Source organism: Zea mays, chromosome 5 (genome assembly GCF_902167145.1).
Source record: "Zea mays cultivar B73 chromosome 5, Zm-B73-REFERENCE-NAM-5.0, whole genome shotgun sequence".
Lineage (NCBI taxonomy): Eukaryota > Viridiplantae > Streptophyta > Magnoliopsida > Poales > Poaceae > Zea > Zea mays.
Window position 1 is genome coordinate 5,279,489 of NC_050100.1, and position 24,538 is coordinate 5,304,026.

The following is a 24,538-nucleotide window of genomic DNA, read 5'->3' on the forward strand; positions in this document are numbered from 1 at the left end:
AAAAGGCAAGTGTCATGGACTTCATAAAGTCAAGTCAAAAGGTGCAAAAGAAACCAAGAAAGAAAAAGGAAAAGGTTTGCTGGACTGCATAGCACCAGACAGTCCAGTGTGCACCACACAGTCCAGTGCACGGTCCGGGCAATTGGAAGTTCTTGGGAATTCTAGCCTGTGTCGGCTATAATTCACCGGACCGTCCGCGCGTAGTGTCGGATAGTCCGGTGTGCCAGCAGCCAACGGCTAGCTGCCACATCGGCCGGGGGCCCATGGTCAACAGGAGCACCGGACAGTCCGGTGCCCCCAGAATAGGAAAACAGCCAATCACGTGATTTGTAGCCGTTGCACTGTTCACTGTTTGATGTGCACCGGACAGTCCGGTGCACCCGCGGACAGAAGGCAGCCAGGGGCTTCTAAATGAAGCTCCAACGGCTTCTAGATCCCTTGGGGCTATAAAAGGGACCCTCTGACGCATGGAGTAGCTCTACACCCAACACACATTGAACATCCTACAACACTAAGACTTCGCAAGCACGTAATTGTTTCGTTGTGATAGAGATTTGAACACTTCTTTGAGTTGTGACTTTTTGTTTCGTGTGCTCTTTCTTGACTCGTGTGCGTGTTGTTGCTGCAACTACAGTTCTTGTGTGCGTTTCTACTCCTCCTTACTCTTGTGTTCATTTGAGATAAAGAGAACCATGGTATTCAAGTTGATATTTGGATCACTTGAAAGGGCTTGAGTGCAACCCTCGTACGTTGGAACGCCACAACGTGGAGTAGGCAAGTATTCTACTTGACTGAACCACGTGATAAAAATCACCGTGTCACTTATCTTTATATTACTGTGATTTTCTCTCTATTCACTTCACTTACATAATTGCTATAAGTTTAATACTCACTTAGTGAAGAGCAATCAAGCGAAGAAGTTTACTCCTCTCATACTCCTCATTCAAATTGGGTTTTTGCTTTCACTAATCCAATATTAGTCCATGCTTGTTTTTAGCTGTTTTTACAGGATCACCTATTCACCCCTCAAGGTGATCTAAAAAACCACGTCACCCTACATGATCTAGATATCTAATGTTGTGTTCAAGAGTTCATAGTGATTGAGACTACTTGTCACAGGAATTGTAAAACTAAATTTAGTTAAAGGACAGTAATACTGGCGCAGTACGTGGTGGCGAGCGCTGCTTGACAACGGGAGACGTCGACTACGATTGGGGTTGCTAGGTAAAGCACATTTGACGGGAGGCGTCGTCGACGACGAGAGCACTGTTGTCGATGCCATAGGGAGAGCAGTTCTTATCGACGTCGGGAAATGCAGGTGGCTTGGCGACGACAGGCATGGAGAGTTAATTGAAGGCGGCGGCCACCTCATCTGAGCCTTCTAGCTCGAGATCCACATACACCACCAATCACTTTTTCCCTTATAGTCACCATTGCAAGGAACGAAAGAAGTTGTTGAAGGATGGCGTCGTCGGTGGAGATGAGACAAGGATGAGTTAGAGTTGTGGGCATAAGTGATGAAGGAGGGTGAAACTTACTTTTATCATCGTGCAAGAACGATTATAGATGGTCATTTCTAAATTATCCCGTTTTGTTGAATTACACGTTTCCAGGGTACCAAAAGAGCAAGTGCGGTTGAGGAGTGCCAAACGGGCGAGCCACACGATAAAGATGTTAGACTATGTCCAACAGTTTATTTATTCCATCTCTATATTCAAACTTTATCTTTTAAACAGTGCAATGATAAACAGTGTTTTGGATTAAACTAAATTAGTCGGTTGCCCGTGCGTTGCGACGGCTTACAACAATAACCATGTAACCTATCCACCAAAAAATTCAAGATTTTTTATTGATTATCTCCGCTCTCTGAATAATTTTTTTTGATTTGGCTAACTGATGTCATTATTTACTCCAACCAATATGTCTTGGTACAACACGTCCAATGAAGTGAGCGATTAGAGAGTTTACAACGACTGATTGAACGGACAAATATTATAAAATAACATAATTCCACCATACAGAGACCAAATAAGAGAAAGTTTGTGAGCTCATGTTTCTAAAATAAGTTATATGAACTTAAACTTATAAAAAAAGTAGATCAAAATATAGAGTGATTGCCAAAGTCAGACATAAATAAAAACTGGATGCACTCCATATAAATTATGCTACTTCGTAGCAATTAATAACGTTTAAAACCAACAAATAACCTTTCATTTTACTATTAGTGTGATAAATTATTGTTGCTCCATCCAATTCAGCAACCTCGAACATCATGGAGTCCATTGCGTCAATGTGGTCTTAGAAACGACCTAATGCTTGCAAGAGCTAAGAACGCCGTGCCGTGCTTGGGTTGTAGCCTCGGCTCGTAGTGTTGCTCCGGCCGAACACGATTATATTTTTTATTTTACAAAAAACGTATATATATAATTTATATTAAATATTAAAAACATATGAGCAGGATGTTCTACTAGTTAGACAACTTTACCTAGTGTCTCTTGCCCTTCTTTCATCACAGTATGGGTTCGAATCCCATCTCCTACACTTTTTTTTAACATTTTTCGCTGATGTAATCAAATGGGCCGACGGTCTAACGGGTTGGGCCGGCACAGTCAATAGACCAACATGACGTGGTTGGACCAGAGTTGTAGCCACGCGCGTTTGATCCGTGTGGGGTTACCGTTTGATTATTTTTAAAATAGCGGTGATGAATTATTTGTAAAAAAAATGATACGAGACAACTGTTAAAACATATGCTTTATCCACATTATAGATATAGAGACTAGACGGTCTTACATTCCCAAATAACTCGTCGGAGTCAGTACGGTGCTCTCTCCGTCTCAGCCGTCGCCAACTAATCTATCCCCGATCACGCGGCGAACCGCCGCAACACCACTATCACCAATCGCAATGGAGAACCCTCCACCGTCCTCCGCCGGTCCGTACTCGGCGCCCGCGCCGGCAGCGCAGCATCAGGACGCGGCGAAGGAGGATCAGGACGTGGCGCAGCTCGTGCTCAACCTCTGCATCCCGGAGCTCCGCGAGAAGGCCATCATCATCCTTTCCAAGGTGAATGACCCCTCGTTCTTTCGCTGCCACCGCGTTAGGGGGGGGGGGGGGGGGGGGGGATAAGAAGAAGAAAAAAAAAATCCGCGCCTCTCTTCTGATCGCCGGTGCCGCGTCGTGGTTTTCGAAGTCGCGGCCGTGGTCGTGACGCTGAGACCTAGCGGTGGCTGAATGCACTTCTCTTGTCAGATTGGATGTATAGGGCAAAAGTCTACGCCAGCCTCCTATTACTCGATCTCCAGCAACATTCTCTAAAATAATATACTCTAAAATATTATAGAATATTCTAGGTTCTCTATTCTTCTTCTTCTCAGGCATTTCCTCGAACATGTGCATTTCGTATCTTCTGTTGCCTCTCTCCCACCTAGCAACAGCATCGCTTCTCTTGAATTGGGCACAAGATAACGAAGCAGAACAAACACCGCAGGCAGCACAGAGCACGGCGGCCTCTGCTCCTCCCGGAACAAGCCCCGCGACCGCGCACTCGTTGGCGACACACGGGACGAGCTCTAGCTCCTATCCTCCACCCTCTTCGCCATGAGCTTTACCTCGATCTCCCACGTAGGGATGGCAACGGGCACATTTTACCCGCGTGCCCGCGGTTAAAAACCATATAGGGTATGGGTTTGGGTGTGAGTTTGTACCCGTGGGTACGGTACGTGTTTGATTCCCAACCCGACGGGTTTTTTCTCGTGGGTATGAAAATGTTGTACCCGTGTCCGCAAACCCGCATACCCGCGCGCGTGTATATATATATATATATATATATATTTAATATGACGACTTTTTATGTGGCTTCATGGCCCCGTGCACACAGCCCCCTCGTCACGGCCTCAGCGTGAAACAATAAGCGTCCGCCCAGTCCCCTCCTCACGGCCTTTGGTAGCTAGCTAATGGGCCTTGGCCCTTGGCAACGACAAACATATTCCACCGTGCCCTGCTATTAAAACAGTTTGCGTTGAGCGCCCATGCTTGCGTATGTGTGGTGTATTGGTGTGCATTGTGTGTCTGTGTAGACTGTAGAGCACATGCATGTCAATTTAGTGCCACCCCGAAAGATTTGAGCGAGCAGAGCCAATCAAATGATATAAAAGACTACAGGCGTCAGGGAACTCGTAGAACTTTTGGCTAAGATTTGTATATGTTTTTATCAATTTAATAAATATTTATTATTATGTGCTATCAGTTTAATAAATATTTATTATATGACTGTCCGCGGGTGCCATAAACCCGCGGGTAGCGGGTTTGGGTAACATACGCTACCCGTCGCGGGTAGCGGGTGCGGGTACGGGTTTAACATTAATCTCGCGGGTACGGGTTTGTAATCTTTGTACCCGCGGGTTTTAAACCCGTTGCCATCCCTACTCCCACGCTCCCATCTTCGCGGGGTCCGAGCTGTTGTCGCTGGCCATTGTTGGATTTATGGGCTAGGCCCAATTGAGAAATTCAATTAAATCCTAGAAAAATCTCAAAAGCCCATGCATGGTGGGTATGGCTAGGGAATGATGGAACAATTAGTACCATATTACTAATCCAAGTGAAGTAGAACTAGTTTAAATATGTAGGCTACACTTACTGACCAAGTCATGCATGAGAGGAAAGAGTGTGGAGAACCACAAGCTCGCTCGTCTCGCCTGGCCGGGGCGGGGCGAAGGGCGCGGGCGCATGACATCCACGTGAATGGTCCGCGAAATGCGGCCCCTCGCCTCGCGGGGGACGCGGCTTCCTTTTGCGCGTGAATGGTCCGCCGAAATCACGGATGATGGAATAAGTCTTGAGCATCTAGAAGACAACAGTCGCTTTTTTGACTGTCCTCTGTAGTCTCTTTAGCATCTAGAGGACAACAGTCGCTTTTTGACTGTCCTCTGTAGTCTCTTTAGCATCTATAGGACAATCCTGTTGTGTAGTGTGTCCAACCCTTAGATGGGTATGACATTGTGTAGTGTTTGAGGAAATAAACAGAAAATTGTTCCAACTCATAGTGTCATCCTCTTGATGAGAGTTAGAGTCCCTCTACTTACAATTGGTATCAAAGCCAAAATATCCTGCAGCCTAAACATCTCTTGTTCATCTCCTTCCCGCGCCTCTCCCCACACTCAGTCGGCAACAAGAGCTCCAACTATTCCTTCCTCTCCTGCTCAGACGAGCAACCTTTCGTCTGAGACAATCTCTTCCACACGCAGCGACCTCTCACTAGCCCACCATGTCCCTACGCTCGTTCACTTCGAGTGCGCGGCGCCAGCAGGAGGCCGAGGTCGCCACGACACAAGAACGCGAGCGAGCAGCGGCTGCAGCGACAGCGGCGAGGGCAGCACGGCTGGCGGCGGCGGAACTGGCAGCAGTGAGAGCGAAAGAAGAAGCAGCGGAGGCGGCGAATGCTGCACGTGCGGCGGCAGCAGAGCTCGAGGCTCTGCGCGGCAGTAGAGCCGACAACTCTGCTTCTGTCGACGACAACACCGACGAATAGCTCATGCTGGCGAGGGAAGCAGCGCGAGAGCAGGCGACACAGTGGGCAGCCGCGCATCCCCATGGGGGCGCGCGTGGCGGCAGCCCAGTTAGGCGCCGACGCGCCGCCGACGCTCCGGGCGAGGGCGCACGCGACGGTAGCCTAGACGGGCGTTGACATGCCGACGGTGCTCCCGGCGGCGGCGACCGAGTCGACGGAGATCGCGGCCTCTACAGGCGGTGCGGCTCTCCCTCCCCGGATCGGTACCATGGTCGCCGCATGGCCCAGGCCATTGTCAGGGACATCGGTCCCGACGGTGGGTGGCCTACCCTCACCAAGACCAACTACGTCGAGTGGGCCGCGGTGATGAGGGTACGGCTCCAGGTTCGCCACATGTGGGAAGCAGTTCGGTACGGCGACGTCGACTACCACGAGGATCGACGGGCGCTGGATGCCCTCATTGCTGCAGTCCCGCCCGAGATGCAATTTTCGCTTTCCCAGAAGCGGACTGCCAAGGAGGCCTAGGACGCCATCGCTGCGACCCGCATTGACAGCGACCGTGCCTGTAAGACCACACTGCATGCACTTCGCAAGGAGTGGGAGAACCTGGCCTTCAAGCCAGGTGATGATGTTGATGACTTTGCTCTCCGCCTCAACACTGTTGCAGAAGATGGTGCAGTTCGGCGACGACACCTACGATGAGGAGAGAGCTGTTGAGAAGCTCTTCCGTTGCATCCCCGAGAAGTACAAGCATATTGCTCGCTCGATCGAGTCTCTGCTAGACCTCTCCACGATGACAATCGAAGAGGCGATAGGTCGTCTTAAGGTGGTCGACGACGACGAACCACAGGCTCCCTCTGGGCCTATCACTATCGGCGAGAAGCTACATCTCACTCGGAAGCAGTGGGAGGCCTGCCAGGGTGACAAGAAGAAGGGGGAGTCCTCCTCGACACGAGGCCGCAAACGCGGCAAGCCGCGTGGAGGCGCCCAAGCTAGGGCGCGAGGACATGCTGAGGGTGGTGCCCGTGGAGGTGCCCAAGGCGGCGCCGTCGGCAACAAGAAGTCGGCACGAGACGGCGACTGTCACAACTGCGGCAAGCTTGGCCACTGGGCCAGGGACTGTCGACAGCCACGACGTGGCCAGGCCAACGTCGCACAGGCGGAGCGGAGGAGGAGGCTCTGCTCCTAGCACATGAAAGCATCGAGCTATCTCCAGCGGCACCGGCCGCAACGACACTCCTCCACCTTGATGAGTCGAAAGCACGCGCTTTCCTCGGCGACGGCTCCAGCAAAGACATGTGTCGGCGTTTCGAGACCGGGGGGTCCCTAAGCCGACGAGTGAATGTGCCGCGTGCCCCAGCCCAGATGGGTCGAGCGCGTGGGCGAGCGCGAAGGGGGAAGCGAGGTGGCCGGAGACGGGCGTGAGAGAGGTGGAAATCCCGCGACCTTCGTGTTCGTCCCGCGCCCAGGTCGGGTGCGCTTGCAGTAGGGGGTTACAAGCGTCCACGCGGGTGAGGGAAGCGAGCGGCCCCAAGAGAGCGCCTGTCTCGTCCTCGTCCCCGCGCGGCCAACCTTCTCTAAGAAGGCTCTGGTCCTTCCTTTTATAGGCGTAAGGAGAGGATCCAGGTGTACAATGGGGGTGTAGCAGAGTGCTACGTGTCTAGCGGGGGAGAGCTAGCGCCCTAAGTACATGCCAATGTGGCAGCCGGAGAGATCTTGGCACCCAGCTGGTGTGATGTCGTGGCTGTCGGAGGAGCAACGGAGCCTGGCGGAGGGACAGCTGTCGGAGCGGTTGGGTCCTTGCTGACGTCCTCCTGCTTCCGTAAGAGAGCTGAGAGTCGCCGTCGTCACAGGGCTTGCGGGGCGCCATCATTGCCTATCTGGCGGAGCTAGCCAGATGGGACACCGGTCTTGTTCTCTGCGGCCCGAGTCGGCTCGGGGTAGGGTGATGATGGCACTTCCTGTTGACGTGGCTGGCCTGCGCCCTAGGTCGGGCGACGTGGAGGCTCCTCCGAAGCCGAGGTCGAGTCTGTCTTCCATGGCCGAGGCCGAGCCCGAGCCCCTGGGTCGGGCGAGGCGGAGGTCGTTCGGCAGAGGCCAGGGCGGAGTCCGAGCCCTGGGGTCGGGCGAAGCGGAGTTCGTCGTCTTCTGGGGTTGAGCCCGAGTCCGAGCCCTGGGTTGGGCGGAGCGGAGTTCGCCGTCTTCCGGGGCCTAGCCCGAGTCCGAGCCCTGGGTCGGGCGGAGCGGAGTTCGCCGTCTTCCGGGGCTTAGCCCGAGTCCGAGCCCTGGGTCGGGCGGAGCGGAGTTCGCCGTCTTCCGGGGCTTAGCCCGAGTCCAAGCCCTGGGTCGGGCGGAGCGGAGTTCGCCGTCTTCCGGGGCCTAGCCCGAGTCCGAGCCCTGGGTCGGGCGGAGCGGAGTTCGCCGTCTTCCGGGGCTTAGCCCGAGTCCGAGCCCTGGGTCGGGCGGAGCGGAGTTTCCTATGGCGCCTTTGGCAGGGCCTGACTGCCTGTCAGTCTCACTCTGTCAAGTGGCACCGCAGTCGGAGTGGCGCAGGCGGCGCTGTCCTTCTGTCAGACCGGTCAGTGGAGCGGCGAAGTGACGGCGGTCACTTCGGCTCTGCCGGGGGGCGCGCGTCAGGATAAAGGTGTCAGGCCACCTTTGCGTTAAATGCTCCTGCGACTCGGTCGGTCGGCGCGGCGATTTAGTCAGGGTTGCTTCTTAGCGAAGGCAAGGCCTCGGGCGAGCCGGAGACGTGTCCGCCGTTGGAGGGGGGCCTCGGGCGAGACGGAAATCCCTCGGGGTCCGCTGCCCTTGTCCGAGGCTAGGCTCGGGCGAGGCGTGATCGAGTCGCTCGTATGGACTGATCCCTAACTTAATCGCACCCATCAGGCCTCTGCAGCTTTATGCTGATGGGGGTTACCAGCTGAGAATTAGGCGTCTTGAGGGTACCCCTAATTATGGTCCCCGACAGTAGCCCCCGAGCCTCGAAGGGAGTGTTAGCACTCGCTTGGAGGATTTCGTCGCACTTTTTTGCAAGGGGACCAGCCTTTCTCGGTTGCATTTTGTTCCGGTCCCCCGAGGCCTCGGAGGAGTGGTTTCACTCCTTCGAGGTCTTAATGCCTTGCGTAATGCTTCGGCTGGTCTGGTTGTTCCCTCATGCGAACTGGCCGTAGCCCGGGTGCACGGTCGGGGCCCAAGTTCTCGGGCTGGTATGTTGACGCTGTCAACGGTTCGGCCGGAGCCGGTTTTGCGAGAGCAGCCCCCGAGCCTCCGCACAGGGCGAGAGGACGATCAGGGACAGACTCGGCTTTTTTACATACGCCCCTACGTCGCCTTTCCGCAAGGAGGAGGGGGGGGAGAGCGCCATGTTACCCTCGATGGGCACCGAACATGGTGTCTCCGGTGAGCTGCAAGCGGGTAATCCGAGTGGACGTCCGTGCCCCGTTCGTTGGGGGTCGGCTAGGGGCCCAGAGGCACGCCCAAAAGTACCTGCGGGTGATCTGCCGGACCCGGTCCCCTGGCGACGGGGTCCGAGGGCTCGATGCCTCCCTCCGATGGGATTCCGTTACAAGATCGCTCCCGCTGGTCTCGGAAATGTCCTAGGGTACCTCGGGAGCGCAGCCCGAGCCTTGGTTATGTATCGAACGTACCCCTGGTCATCCCTCGCTCGGCGTCTGAGGCGACTGTGAACCCTTCGGGGGCCAGCCTTCGAACCCCTGATCAGTAATGGGCGCGGAGCCCGAGTAGCCTGAGGCGGCCGTGGAGCCCTTCGGGGGGCCGGCCTTCGAACCTCTGACCAGTAGTGGGTGTAGGGCCCACGCGATCTGAGGCGGCTGTTGAACCCCTCGGGGGGCCAGCCTTCGAACCTCTGATCAGTAGGGGGGGCTCGGAGCCCGGTTCCTTCACAGGGAAGGATCCTTTTCGGGGTATCCCCCTTTCCCGGTCCCTGTTGCAAGAGATAGAGAAAGAGGAAAAAGGAAAAGGATACGAAATCGAACGACGTGGCGTACCTTTTTTGGCGCGGTTATTACGGCGAAGGCGAAGCGTCGCCCGCTTCTCCTGCCAGAAGCGCCGCCTGTCCCGTCGCGGAGTTAATGCGACGGGGCGAGTGGTTGGCAGGGCGGCTGTTGCGCGTGCGCGTGCCGTTCGAGGAACGACTGTTTCGCTTCGCGTTTTTTGAATCCCGCGTCCGGTCCGGGCGGAACGCTGGAAACGGTCTCGCCCTGGTCTTTATATACCCGGGAGAGGGTTTGGTGACGGTTCTTCGCTCCGCTTCCTGCCTCTTCCTTTAGGTTTTCGCAACCCGAGAGACTTTAGCCAGAGAAGAGGAAACCGCCCTTCCTGCCTCTTGCGCCGCCATCCCTTCCGTTTTGGTGATGGCTGACCGGGTAACCATCATCTCACCGCGCGATCCGTGGCCCTTTTCCACGGTGACGGCGAGCGATCTGGAGGAGCTGGTCGGCGAGGGTTTGCTCCGCCCTCTCACCGATGAGCAGCGACCAGAATGGATTCCTCTCGTGGGCGGAGTCGCTCCATCCCCACCGCCGGGGTACGTCGTGAGCTTCGTCTCCTTCCACGAGCGGGGATTCGGTGTGCCGACGGGCCGCTTTATGCGGGCAATCCTGTTCCACTATGGGGTGGAGTTGCACAACCTCACCCCCAACTCCATCTCGCAGGCCGCTATCTTCGTAGCGGTGTGCGAAGGGTATTTGGGGATCGCCCCCCATTGGGATTTGTGGACTCATCTCTTTTTCGCCGAGCTTTTTGCCTCGCCGACGGGGGAGAGGAAGGTCCGCGCAGCGGTGCGGGCCGGCGGCTGCACCCTCTTGCTGAGGCAGTCGCGGGCGTCGCAGTACATTCCGGCCATCCTCGCGTCCTCGAACAAGGGGTGGCAGCGCCGGTGGTTCTACCTCCGGAATGACGGTGAGTTGCTCCCGCCGTTCTCCCAGCGAGTAGTCACCGCCGCCACCGACGCCTGGCGTCATGGGACCCCGCACGAGAGACAGAAGAACCTCGAACCCCTTCTCCAGGCCCTGGAGGCGTTGCGGGAGGGGGGACTCACCGCTGCGGGAGTGGTTGCCGCCATCCACCGTCGGAGGGTGCTTCCCTTGGCGGAGCGACGGCTGCCGCTTTGGGAGATGACCCCGGAGGCTGACTGGGAGGGCTCACGGATGTCCCCTGATCCTCTTCCCTTCGATGCCCTCCAATGGCGGGTGTCGGCTGCGATGGGGAAGCCGGACTCCCACGCCTTCTCCCAGCTTCGGATGCGCCCCGACCAGGGGTGCGTAACTCTGGTGAGTGTTCGCTCCTTCCTTCTTCATACATCGGGTTGCTCCTGGCTCTTACGATCGGGCTTCTTTCCCCCCTTTCTTCAGGAGGTGGGGTGGCACAAGCCCTCCCGGCCACGGGTCCCGGAGGACGCGGTGGACCGAGCAGCGCGGCGGGTTGCCGCGGAGGAGAAGAAGAAGAAGAAGGACGCGGAGAAGGCCCGGGCCCGCGAGTGGAGGCGGGCTCGGGACGCCTTGGAGAAGCGTCGTCGCCAGCAGGAGAGGGAGGGACTCCCGAGGGAGCCGTCGCCGGAGACGTCCGACGACGACGACGATGATGATGAGGAGGAGGACGACATGGCCGCCCGTCTCGGCCTCAGCCCCGGCGTGGGGTGTGGCCAGGAGCCGTCGAGCCAGCCCCCGAGCGGGCCGACCCGTCAGTCCCCGGAGTTGGGGCATCGGGGTCCCGGCCCGAGGCACGGGGGTAACCCGAGAGGTCACCTGACCCCTCGGCCGGAGGAGCTGAGGTGGCTCCGGAGGGCCATGTCAGGGCGTCTGCTCCCCAGGGGCCGCCGCTCGTACCGGCAGCGCATGGGGGTGACCCTCAAGTCATCGTGACAGTGCCCGGGCAATCTGCTCCCCGGGTGTCCAAAGCAAGGGTGGCGCCGAAGTTGCCGGCGAAGCGGACCTCGGCGGCTGTTCCGGGAGCCGGGATCCAAGAAACCTCCCCCCAGGCGCGGTGGATCATGGCCCGGAGTGGGTAAGTATCTCGGAATGTCTTCGTCTTGGCTTTCCATTCATGTGTCTCGGCCGTGATTTTCCCTTTTTCCTCAGCAAGCGAAGCCATGGCCAGACCGACCTGGCACCCCGGAAGGCCCTTAAGACGGCGCCGGTCTGTGCGGCCAGCGCCGCCCCGGGCCTCGTCGTTCAGCCGACCCTTTCGCAGGGCGTTTCACCGCAGGGGGCTCGGGCGTCACCTGTCGCTGGGGAGCAGGTTCCCGAGGCTGGCTCTTCTGCCGAGGCGGCCATCGTGATAGGGGAGGCGGCTGACGCCGACGTGGTCCCGAGCCCGCCTGTCGTGCCGGCCATGCTGGCGCCTGCCTCTACCGAAGTCGCCGCCGTCCCAATCGGAGAGCGACCGGTTGCTGCCGGCGTCGAGATGGCTGATGCGTCGGCGCCCAGTGCCTCGGAAGAGGTGGGCGTGGAGGCGCGATCCGTCCAGCCGGGCGGCAGCCTCATCGCTGTGCGGCGGAGCCCCGGGGCCCGGCGCCAGTTGCTCCGGTTTCGGACCCGCGAGGCCTCGGACCCTGTCTTCGTTCTCGACGATGAACAGGAGGACCAGTCCTGGGATGAGCTCCGCGAGTGTGCTGAAGCAACGGTGGGGTCGCTCCGGTCGTCGCTGGAGGTTTTCTGCAGGGACGTCCCCAAAATCCTCCAGGTAACGGTTTCAGGCATACCTTTTCCTTTCTGTGAGCGAGGCGTTCTTCGTGACGCCCTGTTTCCTTCCCCCAGGATCTGACGGATCGGAGTGCCGCGTGCCCCAGCCCAGATGGGTCGAGCGCGTGGGCGAGCGCGAAGGGGGGAAGCGAGGTGGCCGGAGACGGGCGTGAGAGAGGTGGAAATCCCGCGGCCTTCGTGTTCGTCCCGCGGCCAGGTCGGGTGCGCTTGCAGTAGGGGGTTACAAGCGTCCACGCGGGTGAGGGAAGCGAGCGGCCCCAAGAGAGCGCCTGTCTCGTCCTCGTCCCCGCGCGGCCAACCTTCTCTAAGAAGGCCCTGGTCCTTCCTTTTATAGGCGTAAGGAGAGGATCCAGGTGTACAATGGGGGTGTAGCAGAGTGCTACGTGTCTAGCGGGGGAGAGCTAGCGCCCTAAGTACATGCCAATGTGGCAGCCGGAGAGATCTTGGCACCCAGTTGGTGTGATGTCGTGGCTGTCGGAGGAGCAACGGAGCCTGGCGGAGGGACAGCTGTCGGAGCGGTTGGGTCCTTGCTGACGTCCTCCTGCTTCCGTAAGAGAGCTGAGAGTCGCCGTCGTCACAGGGCTTCCAGGGCGCCATCATTGCCTATCTGGCGGAGCTAGCCAGATGGGACACCGGTCTTGTTCTCTGCGGCCCGAGTCGGCTCGGGGTAGGGTGATGATGGCGCTTCCTGTTGACGTGGCTGGCCTGCGCCCTAGGTCGGGCGACGTGGAGGCTCCTCCGAAGCCGAGGTCGAGTCTGTCTTCCATGGCCGAGGCCGAGCCCGAGCCCCTGGGTCGGGCGAGGCGGAGGTCGTTCGGCAGAGGCCAGGGCGGAGTCCGAGCCCTGTGGTCGGGCGAAGCGGAGTTCGTCGTCTTCTGGGGTTGAGCCCGAGTCCGAGCCCTGGGTCGGGCGGAGCGGAGTTCGCCGTCTTCCGGGGCCTAGCCCGAGTCCGAGCCCTGGGTCGGGCGGAGCGGAGTTCGCCGTCTTCCGGGGCTTAGCCCGAGTCCGAGCCCTGGGTCGGGCGGAGCGGAGTTCGCCGTCTTCCGGGGCCTAGCCCGAGTCCGAGCCCTGGGTCGGGCGGAGCGGAGTTCGCCGTCTTCCGGGGCCTAGCCCGAGTCCGAGCCCTGGGTCGGGCGGAGCGGAGTTTCCTATGACGCCTTTGGCAGGGCCTGACTGCCTGTCAGTCTCACTCTGTCAAGTGGCACTGCAGTCGGAGTGGCGCAGGCGGCGCTGTCCTTCTGTCAGACCGGTCAGTGGAGCGGCGAAGTGACGGCGGTCACTTCGGCTCTGCCGGGGGGCGCGCGTCAGGATAAAGGTGTCAGGCCACCTTTGCGTTAAATGCTCCTGCGACTCGGTCGGTCGGCGCGGCGATTTAGTCAGGGTTGCTTCTTAGCGAAGGCAAGGCCTCGGGCGAGCCGGAGACGTGTCCGCCGTTGGAGGGGGGCCTCGGGCGAGACGGAAATCCCTCGGGGTCGGCTGCCCTTGTCCGAGGCTAGGCTCGGGCGAGGCGTGATCGAGTCGCTCGTATGGACTGATCCCTGACTTAATCGCACCCATCAGGCCTCTGCAGCTTTATGCTGATGGGGGTTACCAGCTGAGAATTAGGCGTCTTGAGGGTACCCCTAATTATGGTCCCCGACAACATGATCGAAGGATGGTGCCTCGACACCGGCGCCACTCATCACATGACTGGCCGACGAGAGTTCTTCACCGAGCTTGACTCTAGCGTCCGAGGCTCCGTCAAGTTTGGGGACGCCTCCGGCGTAGAGATCAAGGGCGCCGGCTCAGTCGTCTTCACCGCCGCGTCTGGTGAGCACAGGCTACTCACCGGAGTCTACTACATCCCCGCGTTGAGGAACTCTATCATCAGCTTGGGACAGCTGGATGAGAACGGTTCTTTTGGGTGATTAATGAAGAGCAGGTGTGTGTGGTCTGCTGGCACTTTTTGCTGTTCGGTCTCCTATTGCGTGCTGCTGTTTCCAGGCGCATTTATGGAGGCTGCAGTTTTGTGCGCAACAGAAGTTGGTGGTTTTGTGTTTTGCCTATTTTGGCATTGTACTTTGGTCCATTTTGGACTGTTTTCTTTTCTTAATTTAATGATGCGCAGCTCTCCTGCGCGTTTAAGAAAAAAAAAGAACGGTTCGTGCGTGGAGGTCGAGCACGGAGTCATGAGGATCTGGGATCCCTCGTCGCCTTCTTGCCAAGGTACACAGGAGTCCAAATCGGCTATACATCCTCAATGTGAAGGTGGCACAACCTTGCTGCTCGTCGAGACGACGGGGCATGGCAGTGGCACGAGCGCTTCGGGCACCTTAACTTCGAGGCCTTGAAGCGGCTCAGTGCCAAGGAGATGGTACGAGGCCTGCCGTATCTTGACCATGTGGAGCAATTCTACGATGTCTGCGTGATGACAAAGCATAGACGACTCCCCTTTCCCCAGCAGTCGAGCTTCCGAGCCAAGGAGAGGCTCGAGCTCGCATGGGGACTTGTGTGGCCCGGTGACACCAGCCACACCAGGAGGACGACACTACTTCTTGCTGCTCGTCGACGATCACTCCCTCTACATGTGGGTGATGATCCTTGGTAGCAAGGGAGAGGCTGCGAACGCCATCAGACGTGTGTAGGTCGCTGCGGAGGCGGAGTGCGGTCGCAAGCTGCGCGTGCTGCGCACCGACAACGGCGGCGAATTCACGGCGGCTGAGTTCGCGTTGTACTGCGCGGATGAGGGCGTTCAACGCCACTACTCCGCGCCGTACAGCCCGTAGCAGAACGGCGTCGTCGAGCGGCGCAACCAGACGGTTGTGGGGATGGCTCGGGCTCTCCTCAAACAGAGGGTAATGCCGGTTGTCTTCTGGGGAGAGGCGATGGTGACAGCGGTCTACATCCTCAACCGCTCGCCCACCAAGGCACTCAACGGGATGACACCGTACGAGGCTTGGCATGGGCGTAAGCCGGCGGTCTCTCACCTACGGGTCTTCGACTGCCTCGCGTTCACCAAGGAGCTTGGCCACATCGGCAAGCTCGACGACAAGAGCACCCCAGTGGTGTTCATTGGCTACGCGGAGGGCTCGAAGGCCTACCACATCCTTGACCCAGGAACACTGCGTGTGCGCACGACGCGCGATGTAGTGTTCGACGAAGGGCGAGGATGGGCCTTGGAGAAGGCGGTGGACGACGACACGACTTCGACGTACGACGACTTCACCATCGAGTACGTCTACTTTGAGGGAGCCGGGGGAGTAGGCGATCCTTCTTCGAGTAGGCCTACTCCAACCCCCAAGTCTCCACCGACTACAACGCCACACTCTCCTGCTCCGGCTACAACGAGCTCTTCGCCACCACGCCATCCAGCCACGACTCCGGCTCCAACGAGCTCTCCGTCACCACGTACTCCAGCACCGACGGTACCCTCCCCGGGAACATCCTCTCCTACGCCAGCTCGTGTCGAACATGACCCAGTGGAGCTCGTGACCCCGCTCTCCCACGACGAGGAGCGCGTCGACGCGTGCTACGATGGCGAGCCGTTGCGGTATCGAAAGGTGCAGGGCCTTCTCATCGACCCGTCACTGCCGGGCCCGGCGTCTCGCATTTTGGCAGGAGAGTTGCATCTTGCATGCGACGATGGTGAGCCTCGGTCTTTCGTGGAGGCCGAGAAACACGCGGCTTGGCGGGTCGCGATGCAGTCGGAGATGGACGCGGTTGAGACGAACCGCACCTAGGAGCTCGCTGATCTCCCTCATGGTCATCGCGCGATCACCCTTAAATGGGTGTTCAAACTGAAGAGGGATGAAGCCGGCGCCATCGTCAAGCACAAGGCTCGCTTGGTGGCACGCAGTTTCTTACAGCAGGAGGGGATCGACTTTGACGATGCTTTCGCCCTCGTGCCACGGATGGAATCCGTGCGACTCCTCCTTGCGCTGTCATCCCAGCAGGGCTGGCATGTTCATCACATGGACGTCAAGTCGGCGTTTCTTAACAGCGACTTAAAGGAGGAGGTCTACGTACACCAGCCGCCAGGTTTTGCGATCCCTGGCAAGGAGGGCAAGGTGTTGCGCCTGTGCAAGGCTCTCTATGGCCCACGACAGGCACCGAGGGCGTGGAATGCCAAGCTGGATTCCACGCTCAAAGGAATGGGCTTCACGCCAAGGCCGCACAAGGCGACCATCTATCGGCGGGGCAATGGAGGAAGTGCCCTGCTGGTGGGTGTCTACGTCGACGACTTGGTGATCACCGGCGCCAAGGATGCAGAGGTGGCAACGTTCAAGGAAGAGATGAAGGCCACCTTGCAAATGAGTGACTGGGGCATCTCTCCTTCTACCTGGGGATTGAGGTGCACCAGGGAGACTTTGGGATCACACTTCGCCAAACCGCCTACGCCAAGCGCATTGTTGAGCTAGCTGGGCTCACCGACTGCAAACCAACTCTCACTCCGATGGAGAGGCTGAAGCTGAGTCACGACAGCACGACAGAGGAGGTGGATGCTACACAATATCAGCGTCTTGTGGGGAGCCTTCGCTACCTCGTCCACACACGGCCTGACTTGGCATACTCCGTCGGCTACGTTAGTCGGTTCCTGCAGCGATCGACGACGGAGCATGAGCAGGCTGTGAAGAGGATCATCCGCTATGTTGCGGGGACTCTCGACCACAGTCTCTACTACCCGAGGTGCCCTGGGGAGACACACCTTGTCGGGTACAGCGACAGCGACCACACCGGTGACATCGGCACTACCAAGAGCACAAGCGGGATCCTCTTCTTCCTCGTCAAGTGCCTCATTAGCTGGCAGTCGGTCAAGCAGCAGGTGGTGGCCATGTCCAGCTGCGAGGCCGAGTACATAACGGCGTCCACTGCTTCGACTCAGACGCTCTGGCTGGCTCGACTGCTCGGTGATCTCCTCGGGAGAGACTGGAGCGGTGGAACTCAGGATGGACAACCAGTCCGCTCTGGCATTGGCCAAGAACCCCGTGTTCCATGAACGGAGCAAGCACATCCGGATGAGATACCACTTCATCCGAGACTGCTTGGCAGAAGGGAGCATCAAGGCGCGCTACATCAGTACCAAGGATCAGCTTGCAGACCTGCTCACCAAGCCCCTTGGGAAGATTAAGTTTCTTGAGCTTTGCTCCAGGTCCGGGATGACCCAACTTTCCCACAAGACGACGCCGAAGACTTAGGGGGAGAATGATGGAATAAGTCTTGAGCATCTAGAGGACAACAGTCGCTTTTTTGACTGTCCTCTGTAGTCTCTTTAGCATCTAGAGGACAACAGTCGCTTTTGACTGTCCTCTGTAGTCTCTTTAGCATCTAGAGGACAACATTTGCTTTTTGACTGTCCTCTGTAGTCTCTTTAGCATCTAGAGGACAACAGTCGCTTTTTGACTGTCCTCTGTAGTCTCTTTAGCATCTAGAGGACATCAGTCCCTTTTTGACTGTCCTTTGTAGTCTCTTTAGCATCTAGAGGACAATCCTGTTGTGTAGTGTGTGTGAAAAGGTGTGGTAGTGCAACTTCTAGGGCTATAAATATGTGTCTCCAACCCTTAGATGGGTATGACATTGTGTAGTGTTTGAGGAAATAAACAGAAAATTGTCCCAACTCATAGTGTCATCCTCTTAGATGGGACGGCCCTATATAAGGCACCTGGTAGCCAACGTCAAACCCATCCCATTACAAGTTAGGTTTTCGCCTCTGCTCACAACTGTGCCGCCATCGTAGTTCTCTTCATCCCGACCGCCGACGTGCATGGTGCGGGAGGTGTCGGCGGGACCGCGCGTGGCGCAGGCGTGATCGACGGGGTCGCACGTGGCGCGGGAATAGCCGTGAGCCGCGGCGTCGAGGCCGCACGGGGTGCGGGTAACGGCGCAAGGCGGGGCGCCTGGGAGGAGGGGGAGACCGGATCGGACTTGAGGAGGGAGTCGAGATCGATGGGTGGGGAGGGGCCAGCAAGGGGAAACACATCCTCGTCGAAGACGACGTGACGAGAGATGATGAATGCGGTGGGTGGCGAGGTCCAGACACTGATACCCCTTGTGGTCAGAGGAGTAGCCAAGGAAGAGACAGCGGGTGGAGCGAGGAGAAAGCTTATGAGGGGCAGTAGCGGAAGTGTTACGGTAGCAGGCACAACCGAACACGCGAAGGTGGTCGGAGGTGGGTGCGGTGCCGTACAGGGCGAAGTAGGGAGTAGGGTGGCTCACCGCCTTGGAGGGAAGCGGTTGAGGAGGTGGGTGGCGGTGTGCAGGGCCTCTGCCCAGTAGCTGGCCAGGAGAGACGCCTGGAAGAGAAGGCAGCGGATCATGTTGGTGGTGGTGCGAATCATGCGCTCTGCTCGGCCGTTCTGGGCGGAGGTGTAGGGGCACGAGAGACGCAACTGAATGCCACTAGTGAGGAAGAATGACCGAGAGGCGTGGTTGTCGAACTCGCGACCGTTGTCGCATTGCAGTGCACGGACCGGGCGCTGGAACTGGGTGGATACCCAGGCGAAGAAGTGAGTGAGGGTGGTAAACGTGTCGGACTTCAGCCGAAGGGGTAAAGTCCAAATAGAATGGGAGTAGTCGTCCAGAATGACCAGGTAATATTTGTAGCCGGAGAGGCTAAGGACATGAGACGTCCAGAGATCACAGTGGACAAGATCAAAGGCCTGAACAACCCTGGACGTGGAAGTGGAAAAAGGAAGACGGGAGTGACGACCGAGTTGACAAGCATGGCAGAGGCGCTCAGAAGAGCCTCGAGTATAGGATATGTCTGAGTGGTTGGAAAGCTAGGACATGACGTCAGGTCCAGGGTGCCCGAGGTGGCGGTGCCAAATGGCGGAGGAGGTGGTGGTAGTAGCAAGAGCATGTGATGTGGTGGTAGTAGTAAGTGCAGGAGATGAGGCTACTCTGGTGGGGGAGTGGAGGGCAAGTGAAGAGAATAGAGGGGGCCAGAGCTGTCACAGCGAGCAAGCACAACATGTGTGGGAAGGTGGCGTATGGTGAGACCCCAGGGATCGAACTCCATAGAGCAGTGGTTGTCGCTAGTGAAACGACGAACCAAGAGGAGGGGATGAGTCAGACTGGGAGCAACAAGGACGTCGTTAAGGCAGAATGGTCCTGGAAGAACTGATGCACCTACTGAGGTGACCGAGGAGAGTGGAACCGTTGCCTACGACGATGGAGGAAGGATGTGAGGGGTGTGGTGGATGGGAGTGGAATAACGAACTAGTTGTGGGAGTAGTGTGGAAGGAGGCCCTGGAGTCGACCACCCAATCGGTGGAAGAGGGAGACAGTGGGGAGGCCGTAGGGTGCGCAGAGAGAGCCAGAGGAGGAGCTCTGAAGGGAGACAACGGGGGCTCGATTGCCAGGGAGGCGATCACTGTACGAGGGAAGACAAGGGGTCCGGGCACGTGACGACCGACCTTGGGGTGGATTTCAACATAGTCACGAAGGACAGGGCTCATGTCGCGATCGAAGGCCACGAAGGTGCCCTGAACAAGCTGACCATCGTGGAGGAGGACACGCACGGTGAGCCCGTCGAAAGGGGGTGAAGCCATGAGAGAGCGGAGAAGTAAATGGCGAATGGAGCAGCAGAGGGAGGCACGACGTCCAGCGACGAGGGGACACGTGCACGGGAGAGGAGGGGCAGACACCGTGGCGTTGAGGTGCTCCACAAAGGCGTGGAGGACTGCGTGTATGCAGTCGTGCTGAGGGGAGCAGTCCCACTGCGACCAGAAGGTGCCGAAGCAGACGAAGCACTGGCGACACAGACGAGGAGGCGGCGCCGGCGGGGCAAGAGGAGAGTGGAATACAGCAGACATGCCGGAGGTGGTGGGCACAACGGCGCGGAAGGGTAGAGGGGCGTGTTGCAACCCCAGAACCAGCGCTGTCACAGTCGCTCAAGGCCGGTGAGCCTGTGGCCGTGGAAGAGAGGGAAGAGGGCCGAGAAGGCCGCGGCGAACGAGAGCGTGTGACTGAGCACGGCGGCGCCGAGGCCGAGGAGGGCGACCGCGCCGAGGGGCAGTGGCAGGGTGATGGTGGCTACTACGGCGAAGCGGCCGGTGCTTGAGCCGGTGCTAGAGACGCGGCGGCAGAGGCGGAGGAGGGTACGGGGGTGTGGCCGGGCGCAGACCAGGCGCGGACCGGAGGCAAGGGCGCGAGGGTAAGCTGCTGACGCCGTAGCCCGAGCGCCGCCGGAGACGAGGAGGAGGAGGAGGAGGGCGGCGGCGAGACAGAGGCGGGGGAGGAAAAGCGGGGCGGCCAGGAAGCAGGCCTGGCAGAGGTTGTTGGTGGCCGGGTTGCCCGGGAAGCCGCAGCTGTTGGCGCACAGAGGGAGCTCCGGCGCGCGCAGCTCCGTCTGCTCCTCCACCTTCTCGTCGTGCGCACAGCTGGCCGGAGCTGGGGGGGTTGGGTCTTGGGGAGCCTTTTATGGCGGGGAGGGAGGAGACGGGCGGCGTACGCGTTCTCGGGGCGACGCGCGACAGCGACGTGCGGTGGCCGGCAGCCAGGAACGGTTGGGGGAGGAGAAGCGGCTGTCGGCGGCGGCTGGAGGGGAGGTAGAGAGGAAAGAAAATATTGTGGCTCTGGTACCATGTAGAATGGGGAAAAAAACCTAACCCTAACAGGGTCTAGGGTGTTGTATTAATAGGCTTGAGTGAACTGGACTAGACCCATTACAGAGGGGTAAGATAGTAATTACATGGGGAAAACCCCAAACCCTAAACAGGTATTCTAATAGTTACTCATACTCAAAAGTACATTGTGATGCATTATACCTTACATGGTAAATTTAATATGAACTGTTTCTTAAAATATTTGATCCTGCAGCCCTAAGTATATTGACTTGGGAAGTTGGGACTGAAGTTTTCATTGAGTGATGACTGATGATCCTGGTTATTTCTTTCAGAAGCGAGAAAAATGTGAAGATCTTGCTCTACTACTATGGCACTCTTTTGGTACAATGGCTGCACTACTCCAGGTGGATTAAATACTTTGTAGCCTTATGAATTTAACTCAAGGAAACTTGTGACATCATATTAATTCAAGCCTGTATGGCTACTTGAAACATATGCAGGAAATTGTGTCAATTTATCGATTACTTTCACCCCCACAATTATCTTTTGACCAATCAACTCGAGTCTGCAATGTGCTTGTACTCCTTAAGGTATGCTTTTATCCGAAAGCAAAGTACTCATGGCACTGGGGATGATTTAAAGAGTCATCTATCAGTTTATTTTGATATTAAAATCTATCAGTATTATCAGGGATACAGGCTATGTTACCTTAGCCATAGTATAGTGGAATATGGGGTTGTTTTGAAGTGCCATTTATTAGTTCATGGCTTCATGCACCTTGATTTGGTTTTGTACACCATTCTGTTTCCTTAACTTCCTTTTTGTATTACTTGTTCTGCAGTGTGTGGCATCACACCCTGATACTAGGATGCCATTTTTAAATGGTAATGACTGCTACCATGCTTATTACAAAAATGTGATGCCCTTATGATGGTGTACTTTAATAATTTGTCCCTGTCATCCCAAATCTTCTCTTGTTTTAAGCATACATTTGATTCTAAGAAGTAGAAGGTATTTATCAGTTATCACATTTAGATAGTGTTTCCTGCAGAAAACTTCCCCTGTACTGATTTTACTTTTCAGTCTTCTGGTTTATAACATACACTTTTCAGTAACTGTATCTTGATCTCCTCTTGCAGCACAGTTTCCACTGTACCTGTACCCTTTCTTGAACACTACCTACAAAACAAGAGAATATGAGTTCTTGAGGATTAGTAGCCTGAGCGTGATCGGTGCTCTTGTGAAGGTAATAAATTTAAGACAACTAAGAAGGGCTATGAATTTCTATTTGGAGTGGTGGGAGCTGTGCAGGTTATCAATTTGGATTTTTGGATATAATATTCCATTCTTACTGACTAAATAATCTAATTGGGATTTGAAGTCCTATGGACCCCTATAAACATTAATGATCGTTTGAAGAGCTGAACCGTGCTGTAATTTGTTGAAGGCTTGAAATTCATTCACTTTATTTTATACCAGATTTTAAAAAAACTCAAACTTTTTTTTTTTGCATATGCAGTCCGATGATCATGAAGTCATTGTGAATTTGCTGTGTTCTGAAATAGTTCCTTTGTGTCTGCGTGCTATTGAGATGGGCAGTGAACTTTCAAAAAAGGTATTTACCAACCTGCCCAACCATTACTCAAAACATAATGATCTTTCATGTTTGCTTCTATGCTGACTGCTCAATTGGCTGGCACACTCCTTTCTTGTACTATTCTCCATATATCTTGTTCAATGTTTGAGAGATGGCAAACTATTTCAGTGATCAGGACCATGTTGCGACCTATTTTTACTTTTCTAGCTGACAAAGTAGCCTCGTTTATTGTTTGCATTGGACGCAATACTCCATTCCATTCTTCAGTACTTGTCATAATTGTTCCTTGAAATGTAATCCGTCCTGTCATGAATTTAACCATGTCGTTTGATCTACCACTCTAGTTATACTTGCATTGCAGGTGGCCACTTTTATTCTCCAAAAGATTATGCTTGACGACACAGGGCTTGCGTACGTATGCGCTTCTTCTGAACGTTTCTGCGCTGTTGCCAATGTGCTAGCTCAGATGGTCGAAGCACTTGCTGAACAGCCTTCCCCGAGGACGCTTAAGAACACAATCCGCTGCTACCTCAGGCTGACAGATGATCGAAGGTTTGTGCTGCGTGCTGCATGCAAATTGCGACCTTGTAACTGTTATTCTCATGCTGCTCCCCTGTTCTTCTGTATATGCCTATACGCAGGGCCTGCCAAGCGTTACGTGACTACCTCCCCATCGCGTTGAGGGACGGGACATTCAACGGCTTAATCGAGGTGACTTCACTATTTCAGTGTCAGAAGAACTGAGCTATCGTCGCTCCCCCAATGAAACTGTATGGCAGCATACGCCGCAAATCCTAACCCTTCGCTGACTGGGAAAATCTTTGATGCAACTCTTAGGTCGATCTCACAGCAAGGCTATGGCTCCACCAGCTGCTGCATAACGTCATGATGTCAGACAGTGGAGGCGGCCCTCGCCCTGCCCCGGGTCCTGTGATGGGGATGTGAATGAAGCCGGTCGCCACGCCTCATCATCTGTGAAGATCCAAGAGCGTGCGTTGTAGCTGTAGGTAGCGAAGTAGTAACCCACAGGGAAGGGAAAGCAATCGTGGTGGTGTTCACACCCTTTTGGAGGGAACAAACACAAACAGCTGAGCTTTGTGCCGTTTGGATGGCGAAGAAGCAACGATAACACGCGTCTTCTTGATACAAGTCTGGCTGGCCATTGGTCGTTGGGATTTTGAAATGATATACAGGTAAAATTTGCACTGTGAAGACCGCGTGTTTATTATAGCATCCGATCACTCGGATTGTTGCAATCGCGGCCCTTGCTGCCGCGGGCCACAGCGTCAGGCGGGAGACAAACGCAAAGGTCCTCCTGGCGAGAATCAGAAAATCGCCAATGTCTGTACTAACTATTAAGGGGCAGTGTAGACTGCCCCCGCTACCTACCCGCACGCGTCAGCGAAATTCCGTCTCGCAACGGCCTCCCGCACCGCACGGCCGCGCGCCGCAGAGCGTACACCGCCCCCGCCCGCCCTCCGCCTGCCCGCCCTCCGCAAACAGCTCAGCCTACCACGCTCGCCCTCCTGCCAATCCTTCCACGAATCGGGTGTCCCCAACAATCCCCCGCACCCGCCGCACTCGGGCAGACGGAGCGCTACCGCCGCGCCGCGCGCTCCGACTTCGCCGCATACCCCAAAGCCCGGCCCCGAGCTCAATCCCCCAAGCCCCGAGCTCAATTCGCCGTCGCAAGCGCGAAAGCCGGCAGAGATGTTTGGTACGCGCTCAAATCCTAATCCCCACGCCCCGCAAACCCCTGCGCAATAGCTGTCGTCCAGCCCCCGCCCCTGCTCCCCCCACGCCGCACGCAAACCCCTGCGCAATAGCTGCCGTCCAGCCCCCGCCCCTGCTCCCCCCACGCCACGCACGTCCGTGATGCCGGGGATCCGCAACCCCCATCCCCCAGCCCCCTCCCCGCCCTTGATCTCCCCACGCTGCGCGCGTCCGTGATGCCGGGGATCCACAACCCCTCATCCTCGTAACAACCTCGGCGTGGGGCCGGCGACCAGGGGCCGGCGACGGCGCAAGCAACGCGTGCAGTGCGGCCGCGCGGCAGCGAAGCAGGCAGGGAGGGCACGCCGGAGGTAGGGTACGAGCACCTGGGAACTTCGGGTAAGTAGAAAACTGAAAACCGACATCAAATTTATGCTTGAGACACCGTCGA

At 56.8% G+C, this 24,538-nt stretch overlaps 1 protein-coding gene across 3 annotated transcripts; it reads left to right on the top strand.

Annotated features, from left to right (window-relative positions):
- Positions 1-2,789: 2,789 nt before the first annotated feature.
- On the top strand, positions 2,790-23,601 carry LOC100284434 (uncharacterized). Of its 3 annotated transcripts, none has more exons than XM_020553387.2 (9): positions 2,790-3,066; positions 21,110-21,181; positions 21,278-21,367; positions 21,619-21,661; positions 21,917-22,023; positions 22,297-22,392; positions 22,841-22,926; positions 23,016-23,085; positions 23,212-23,586. In XM_020553387.2, the coding sequence occupies exons 1-9, from the start codon at positions 2,908-2,910 to the stop codon at positions 23,317-23,319; spliced, it is 831 nt and encodes a 276-aa protein (XP_020408976.1). In that variant the 5' UTR covers positions 2,790-2,907; the 3' UTR covers positions 23,320-23,586. The 3 variants fall into 3 exon arrangements, with proteins under 3 accessions (XP_020408976.1, XP_008643781.1, NP_001150801.1); NM_001157329.3 differs by having other exon boundaries at positions 2,793-3,066; positions 22,736-22,926; positions 23,212-23,601; XM_008645559.4 differs by lacking the exon at positions 21,619-21,661 and having other exon boundaries at positions 21,922-22,023; positions 22,736-22,926; positions 23,212-23,523.
- Positions 23,602-24,538: the final 937 nt, after the last annotated feature.

What these genes read in the sequence shown, in the direction of transcription:
- LOC100284434 (NM_001157329.3), top strand. Translation starts at nt 2,908, where the DNA reads ATGGAGAACCCTCCACCGTCCTCCGCCGGTCCGTACTCGGCGCCCGCG. An exon ending in CAATGGCTGCACTACTCCAG is followed by an intron (nt 21,182 to 21,277) that starts GTGGATTAAATA and finishes AAACATATGCAG; the next exon opens with GAAATTGTGTCAATTTATCG. An exon ending in GCAGTGAACTTTCAAAAAAG is followed by an intron (nt 22,393 to 22,735) that starts GTATTTACCAAC and finishes CTTGCATTGCAG; the next exon opens with GTGGCCACTTTTATTCTCCA.